General features: G+C 43.5%; 1 protein-coding gene across 1 annotated transcript; it reads right to left on the reverse strand.

Annotated features, from left to right (window-relative positions):
* Positions 1–544: 544 nt before the first annotated feature.
* Positions 545–6,761, reverse strand: LOC109886082 (mitochondrial thiamine pyrophosphate carrier). Its single transcript, XM_020477836.2, has 7 exons — positions 6,585–6,761; positions 5,637–5,805; positions 3,535–3,690; positions 3,040–3,210; positions 2,452–2,632; positions 2,055–2,185; positions 545–1,915 (listed from the first exon to the last, which is right to left on the reverse strand). Exons 2-7 carry the CDS (start codon positions 5,766–5,768, stop codon positions 1,736–1,738), a joined length of 951 nt encoding a protein of 316 aa, XP_020333425.2. The 5' UTR covers positions 5,769–5,805; positions 6,585–6,761; the 3' UTR covers positions 545–1,735.
* Positions 6,762–9,115: the final 2,354 nt, after the last annotated feature.

Here is a 9,115-nt window from a genome sequence, read left to right on the forward strand (position 1 = left end):
AGGTTCATTTGCATGCATTTTCTTTATTCAAAAACAGTTCAAAAATAACAAAACATGGGTAAGTACGATACAATGCGTTTTAAATAAAAACGCTAATATAGACTGACACACCTGCCACCACTTTGTACAGTGCATCAGTAGCCGACACAATGTTACACATAGTACAAGAAATTGTCCCACCAAGTGCAATCTTTCCAGAATTAAACATACATAGAATAAATATTCAATTTTAAATACAGTGTTAGATATGCTGTGTTTAGACGTTTACATTTTAATCATTTAGCAGACGCTCTTATTCAGTTGGTCATATATTTAAAACTAACATACACCGTCATGCTTCTTTAGTCATAATTTAGCACTGAGCAAGTGCCAGTTTGAGAATTTAGCAAAAAAATCCAATGCTGACCCATAAAAGCTGTTACAACAGGTTACTTGAAATGAAAGTACAGTACAGCAAAGAAAAGCAAACTGAAAACAGCATAGATGGTAAATGTACTGTTGTTATTAAATAAGCATTACCAACCATATAGAAATGGTTAGAAATATTGAAACACATTCCACACAGAAAGCAACAAACCCTTGCACCTCATTTAGAATGCATGATAACTGAGTCTATGCTAACACATTAGTTAACACCACAACTTTTAGCTGAAATTTATTTAATCTTCCCTATAAAGAGCATTCCGTGATAGTATCAACTTTGACCAGGTTCTGACTATTTATTTTAGCCTAGATCAAGCATCTCTTTCCCTTCGCTCCATGGTATCTATCGGTTTCAAGAGCAACCATCTGAGCTTATCAATTTAACACACAAAACATTGAAATGGAGAATTGAAGTGATTTCCCCCCCTTCCGCAGCTGTCAAAACACAGAAGAACACTTCCAGAGGTATATTCTCAGTACATGATCTAAGACAATGGTTATATCCTCCTTATGCTGCCCATCAAATAAGGCAATTCTGCAGGTAGTTGAAACAGAACACATTGTTACGATAGCGGTTACAAATATGGCCATTTTTGGTAAATTTACAAAAGTCTTTAAAAGTAACAGGCTTCCTGTCCTCAATATAGACTGTGCACCACAAACCATGACTATAGTGTAAAAACAACAGCAAAGAGTTCCAGTATAGACATACTAACATCAAGGTGTTTGGACACTGACAACAAAAACACGGTAAGGTGACATCATTCCTTATGTGGAAGGTCCAGAGCAGCACCACACCTAGACTTTCCCAAATTATAAGATACACTATAGGTAAACAGCAGTAAGGAGAGCCTTTTTTTCTTCTTCCCAGCAATGTTGACTCCTATCACCAGTGGGAGGGGGATATGGCATGTACGATGTAGATGTGCGTGATTCTGCCATTCCCTCCCATTCCTTCCTTTCTTTTCCAGTGCTTTGAGTTCCTCTGCTTCTTCAGTTGCCCCTAAGCCAGGGTTTCCTAAACTCGATTCTGGCCCCCGGGTGGACGTTTTGGTTTTTGCCCTAGCACTACACAGCTGATTCAAATAATCAACTAATCATCAAGCCTTGATCATTTGAATCAGCTGTGTAGTGCTAGGGCAAAAACCAAAATGTGTACCCCCTGGAGTCCCGAGGACCGAGTTAGGGAAATGCTGCCCTAGACACTGCTCTATGGTCCATTTTCCCCATATTGGTTGAGATTAGAATTTGTAGCGATTGAGCTGATCCTAGATCTGTGCCTAAAAGCAACTTCTACCCAGAGTTCCTCTGCTCACTGGATGCCCTTCAGGTTCTGTATGGCATTAAGGAAGAACTCATACCAGAAGAAGGTGAAGCCCGTGGAGACAGCTGCTTTCACTAGGCTGGGAGATAGGCCTTTGAGAAAGCCCCGGAGACCCTCCTCTCTGGCGATCTGGGACACACAGTCTACAAAGCCACCATACTTCCGCACCTGCACACAGTAAGCAGAGACAACACACTTCAATGTCATGTAGATGGATGCCCCGTATGACAGCCATCTTCGCTCTAATATAAGACCTGCTGTCGGGCACATGACTGAATGAGACAAAGTAATAAGATGGCTACCATACCTGTCCAAAGTGGACTCTGGCTTCTTCAAACCCTCCCACCTGCAGTCTCTTTTTGATGAGGTCAAAGGGGTAGGTCATTGTCTTGCTGATGACTCCAGCACAGCTTCCACATACCAAGCTTCTGAGGTTGCCTACAATAGAAAGGAAACAAGCAGTAATGTTCAGGTAGTTTCTAGGCCACTATCCTTCAAAGTCATGTATTTGTGTTCAGTCAGTGGTACTGGGTACTATCCAGGCCCTAGATACAAAGTTAGTTTCCTGTTTGCTAGCCAAGCCGAGGTTATATTCTAGTTTCTAGGCCCTATACCCTTAACAGTCATTGCTATGTGTACAGTGTTGTGTTTTTAAACAGTGTCATGTTATCAAAGGCATGACCATCCCTACACTGGCCACTGACCTCCGACGTTGCTGTCCTTGGGCGGTGGTCCCATGAGGTTCTTGAGGACCTTGTAGAAGAAGAACTGCAGGCCTGCGTAGGGGAACACTGCCACCAGTGTTGGACCCAGGCCACGGTAGAACCCCAGGGCCCCCTCAGTGCGGTACATGGTGGACACAGCATGTCTCAGGCTGCCATACACCTATGTTACAGATGATGCCTGTGGTTAGCTAATAGCTATCAGTAGCACAAGCCAAAGATTCAATGATAACACTTTAACAAAGCCAAAGTGTGGATTGCAGTCACTCCTTGTCCATAGACTGCCTTCAAGGTAAGGAAACAAATATCTAAATAAAGATGTTACATTTTTCTAAATGATCCTTTTAAGGGGTTAAGTAGTGTGACAGTTAATTATTATACCTAGTTTACTATACATTCATATTTAGTTTATAAATAATAAATTACTGGTTGAAATTGTGTGGTTGTCGTTTTGGTGCTTGGCAAATTATGGGTTGCAGAGTTAATGGACTATTACTGCTTTTGATAATGGTACAATAAAGCTAATGCTTTTCGATAGATTCATACTGTATGTTTTTCTTGACCTCTCACCTTGGGCTCTCCCTGAGCTGCGAAGCGTGTTCGCAGTGTGTCTAGTGGCTGGCAGGCTACAGTGGCAGAGCAGGCGGCCAGACCGCCACACACAAAGTGCACCCCTGCTGTCTGGCTGTCATATGCGGTGCTCTTGTGGGCCATCTCAGTCAGGAACTCAAAGCTGGCAAACTATGGAGGGATGAAAACACAGCCTTAAACACAACCTTAAAGCACAGATGAAAACACAAAATTCAGACAACAGTGCCAAGTTATACAGCACAGCCATGAATGGAGACCACAAGGATAAAAACGAGAAAAAAAAAGTGAGGCACATGACTATATATTATAATCTATCAACCCACTACCATGTGAGAGATGCTATTGAGGCGTTACAGGGCAAAGGCTAGCTAGGGACAAAGAGTTGAGTCAGAAAACAACTCATTCAACCACAACACTGTGTGACATACAACAGGGAATTCTGACAGGAAAAATGCCCCAGTGTATGTTCCCTACCTGTACTGCCCCGAAGCAGACAGAGAGGAGCTGGGCGGGGACATGTCCTTTCCAGAAGGCAGGCAGCCCCTCCTCTGCCAGGATACAACGTGATGCCTGGAACAGACCCCAGTACTTCCCTTCAGGGTGCCTTGACGATACGCGCTCTATCTGCAACTGTGTACGCAAGGAGGGGTGTGTAGTGTCAGACAGGGGAAAGAGGACATTCTGCTATAGACATTCTTGTGTAGAACTAAATACACATATGCACATGCACACACACACAGTTGTAAGTCATTCCCTAGCAAATGCTGAGCACATCATCAGTGTGTGTTGCCATGGCCACCAGTGTGTTGTGAGAAACTGGGCATGCCCAGTGGTGTCTGAGGGTCTGGGTGTGGTGCTGTGACTCACATCAAAAGAATGCAGCACAACCAAACAATGATTAGTAGCAATGAAACAAACTTCTTCTGGACAAAAAAAGCTTGATTTCAGTGAGTCTCATAACACTGAGCTTTTTGGTTCGAGTCATAAAAGCCTGGGCAGCGGTTATCATGCACAAATAACCGAGTTGTATGTTTACCAGAACCACTAGGGTTTGGCCACAAAAACAGTGCATTCGGAATGTATTCAGACCCCTTTGCTATGAGACTTGAAATTGAGCTCAGGTGCCTCCTGTTTCCATTGATCATCCTTGAGATGTTTCTACAACTTGGAGTCCACCTGTGGTAGATTCAATTGATTGTACATGATTTGGAAAGGCACACACCTGTCTATATAAGGTCCCACAGTTGACAGTGCATGTCAGAGCAAAAACCAAGCTATGAGGTTGAAGGAATTGGCCATAGAGCTCCGAGACAGGATTGTGATGAGGCACAGATCTGGGGAAGTGTACCAACATATTTCTGCAGCATTGAAGGTCCTCAATAACACAGTGGCCTCAATCATTCTTAAATGGAAGAAGTTTGAAACCACCAAGACTCTTCCTAGAGCTGGCTGCCCAGCCAAACTGAGCAATAGGGGGAGAAGGACCTTGTTGGACCCGATGGTCACTCTGACAAAGCTCTCGAGTTCCTCTGTGGAGATGAGAGAGCGTTCAAGAAGGACAACCATCTCTGCAGCACTCCACCAATCAGGCTTTTACAGTAGATTGGCCAGACGGAAGCCACTCCTCAGTAAAAGGCATATGAAAGCTCGCTTGGAATTTGCCAAAAGGCACCTAAAGACACTCGGACCATGAGAAACAATATTCTCTGGTCTGATGAAACCAAGATTGAACTCTTTGGCATGAATGCAAAGCATCACGTCTGGAGGAAACCTGGCACCATCCCTACGGTGAAGCATGGTGGTGGCAGCATCATGCTGTGGGGATGTTTTTAAGCGGCAGGGACTGGGAGACTAGTTAGGATCAAGGCAAAGATGACCGTAACAAAGTACAGAGAGATCCTTGATGAAAACCTGGTCCAGACCGCTCCGCACCTCAGACTGCGGCGAAGGTTCACCTTCCAAAAGGACAACGACCCCAAGCAGACAGCCAAGACCACACAGGGGTGGCTTCGGGACAAGTCTCTGAATGTCCTTGAGTGGCCCAGCCAGAGCCTGAACTTGAACCCGATCGAACATATCTGGAGAGACCTGGAAATAGCTGTGCAGCAACACTCCCCATCCAACCTGACAACTCTTGAGAGGATCTGCAGAGAAGGGAGAAACTCCCCCAAATACAGGTGTGCCAAGCTTGTAGCATCATTTCCAAGAAGACGCAAGGCTGTAATCGCTGCCAAGGGTGCTTCAACAAAGTCCTGAGTAAAGGGTCTGAATACTTATGTAAATGTGATATTGCAGGTTTGTATTTTATAAAATTAGCTAACGTCTAAAAACCTGTTTTTGCTTTGTCTTTATGGGGTATTGTGTGTAGATTAAGGGAAACAACTATATAATACATTTTAGAATAAGGCAATAATGTTACAAAATGTGGAATAAGTAATGGGGTCTGAATACTTTCTGAAGGCACTGTAGTTCCAACTTACATTATGTTGCATTTAATTGTGTAGTAAATTAGGGTCCAAAGTGGCCATGCAACTAAAACATGCACCACAATAATATCCATCTGATGCTTACTGTACCTGGAATCTTATCTTGATGACATCCAGGGGGCTGATCAGGGCTCGGGTCACCATGCCTGCGGCTGACCCAGACAGGGCTGCATCTTCTGGGGCTGGAGCAGCGCCCTTAGACCCTGGGTCATAGCCCACCATGATGACTCCACAGCAGCCTCACCAGAGGACCTCAGGTCTGGGGAGAGAACATGTTATACAGCACAGGAGGTTGGTGGCACCTTAATTGGGGAGGACGGGCTTGTGGTAATGGCTGGAGCGAAGTCAGTGGAATGGTATTCAATACATCAAACACATGGTTTGATGCCGTTCCATTTGCGGCATTCCATTTGCGGCATTCCAGACATTATTATGAGCCATCCTCCCCTCAGCAGCCTCCACTGTATACAGGGTGACTAGTAGTTTCTCTGAGAGACAGTCACTGTAAATATGGATAGGCTTAGGCTATGATTTGTGATTCACGATTCAGTATGTTGCTATTTTTATTGGAAGCCAATTCTGTATCACTTATTTGTGCATCACTGCAACTAGAGCTAGTTATTAGCTGTATAAAAGAGTCATCAGGCAAATTCCACTGATCAATCATGTATGATGGAAGTTGACTCTGCTGATGTTGACATGACACCTGCATCTAGCTGACAGCTAAAGTAACTTACTGTTGTTGAGTTGCCTAACTAGCTAACTAACTACCAAGTTATTGATCAGCCCTTCCTCCTAATCAGACACATGTGGAGATCACACACGTTGACTGCAATTGATGATCACGTCCTATTCTTCGGTACATTAGTTGCAGTGATTATTCATAGTAAATACAGTAGGTATTAACGTTCTTCAAAAAATACCATAGAGGACAGGACCTTGGCATAACTACGAGGTTAGCTAGCGTAGCCACTCAATCTGGTTTCCTTCAATCTAGCTCGCAATTTATAGCTAAAATGTGTAGAACTGTCGACTCACTTTTATGTGCTGCTCTTCCATGGAAATGTGTGAAAGAATAGTTAGTGAAGGACTGATAAGGCTACATGTACTTCTTTTCATAGAATTTAGCTTACTCAAACCAATCTGGAGACTGGAGAATGGTGCAAATCGAACCAATCCGCATGGAGGGATGGATCACGTGACCCTGCAATCCCAGTTGCACTACATGTGTTCCCCTTTATGACACGAGATGTCACTGTTGTTAAGTAACCAGTTTCAACATTCAGTACTGTATCACAACGTCTGCATAGTTTCAGGTAAAGTATATTGTACAAAAGTCATCAAATAAACAAAAACAAGACCGCCTAAGGTTGATGCTCTGCAACAATATTGTTAAAGGTCCAATAACATTGATTTACTGCACAATTTTCCGTTTTATTGACTGTAGAAAAAACATGTTTAAACAGTCTGTGACCAAGACTCATTATATTGTAACCATCACATTATGTTAAAGTACATTAGGACAATAAAATCAGAGCTGAAAGTCTGTCTGAATCCCAAGGTCATATAGATGATGTGACGTTTATTATAATCATTACAGAGTCAACGCTGGTGAGAAAGAACAATGTCTACTTTGTTGGCTCTGTCTCAATAGAGTGTGGAATGAGGTGGTTGAGACCTGAAGACTTACGTTATTTCCCAGAGTGCCTTTAGATCAGTGGTCTAAGGTGGTATTGAGCCATGCAGATGAACCTGGTTGAATACCTGGTCCCTCACACATACAGTGGGGAGAACAAGTATTTGATACACTGCCGATTTTGCAGGTTTTCCTACTTACAAAGTATGTAAAGGTCTGTAATTTTTATCATAGGTACACTTCAACTGTGAGAGATGGAATCTAAAACAAAAATCCAGAAAATCACATTGAATGATTTTTTATTAATTAATTAGCATTTTATTGCATGACTTAAGTATTTGATACATCAGAAAAGCAGAACTTGGTATTTGGTACAGAAACCTTTGTTTTCAATTACAGAGGTCATACGTTTCCTGTAGTTCTTGACCAGGTTTGCACACACTGCAGCAGGGATTTTGGCCCACTCCTCCATACAGACCTTCTCCAGACCCTTCAGGTTTCAGGGCTGTCACTGGGCAATATGGACTTTCAGCTCCCTCCAAAGATGTTCTATTGGGTTCAGGTCTGGAGACTGGCTAGGCCACTCCAGGACCTTGAGATGCTTCTTATGGAGCCACTCATTAGTTTCCCTGGCTGTGTGTTTCGGGTCGTTGTCATGCTGGAAGACACGACCCATCTTCAATGCTCTTACTGAGGGAAGGTGGTTGTTTGCCAAGATCTCGCAATACATGGCCCCAGCCATCCTCCCCTCAATACGGTGCAGTCATCCTGTCCCCTTTGCAGAAAAGCATCCCCAAAGAATGATGTTTCCACCTCCATGCTTCACAGTTGGGATGGTGTTCTTGGGGTTGTACTCATCCTTCTTCCTCCAAACACGGTGAGTGGAGTTTAGACCAAAAAGCTCTATTTGTCTCATCAGACCACACGACCTTCTTCCAATCCTCCTCTGGATCATCCAGATGGTCATTGGAAAACTTCAGACGGGCCTGGACATGCGCTGGTTTGAGCAGGGGGACCTTGCGTGCGCTGCAGGATTTTAATCCATGACGGCGTAGTGTGTTACTAATGGTTTTCTTTGAGACTGTGGTCCCAGCTCTCTTCAGGTCATTGACCAGGTCCTGCCGTGTATTTCTGGGCTGATCCCTCCCCTTCCTCATGATCATTGATGCCCCACGAGGTGAGATCTTGCATGGAGCCCCAGACCGAGGGTGATTGACCGTCATCTTGAACTTCTTCCATTTTCCAATAATTGCGCCAACAGTTGTTGCCTTCTCACCAAGCTGCTTGCCTATTGTCCTGTAGCCCATCCCAGCCTTGTGCAGGTCTACAATTTTATCCCTGATGTCCTTACACAGCTCTCTGGTCTTGGCCATTGTGGAGAGGTTGGAGTCTGTTTGATTGAGTGTGTGGACAGGTGTCTTTTATACAGGTAACGAGTTCAAACAGGTGCAGTTAATACAGGTAATGAGTGGAGAACAGGAGGGCTTCTTAAAGAAAAACTAACAGGTCTGTGAGAGCTGGAATTCTTACTGGTTGGTAGGTGATCAAATACTTATGTCATACAATAAAATGCAAATTAATGACTTAATCATCCAATGTGATTTTCTGGATTTTTGTTTTAGATTCTGTCTCTCACAGTTGAAGTGTACCTACGATAAAAATTACAGACCTCTACATGCTTTGTAAGTAGGAAAACCTGCAAAATCTGCAGTGTATCAAATACTGGTTCTACCCACTGTATGTGCAAGTCCAGGACCATATAGACGTGAAAAACACCTCTTGGCAAGATAACCATAGTCTATAATATTACATATACTGTAGACTCTATATGAACATAATGCCATGTTGATGATAATTTATTGTCCTGTTAATGCTGAAGGTCAATGTATTGTCTGTGCCAGTGTTTGGTCTGTTCTCCTTGCCCCCTGCAGTG

Source organism: Oncorhynchus kisutch, unplaced genomic scaffold (genome assembly GCF_002021735.2).
Source record: "Oncorhynchus kisutch isolate 150728-3 unplaced genomic scaffold, Okis_V2 Okis06b-Okis10b_hom, whole genome shotgun sequence".
Classification (NCBI taxonomy): domain Eukaryota; kingdom Metazoa; phylum Chordata; class Actinopteri; order Salmoniformes; family Salmonidae; genus Oncorhynchus; species Oncorhynchus kisutch.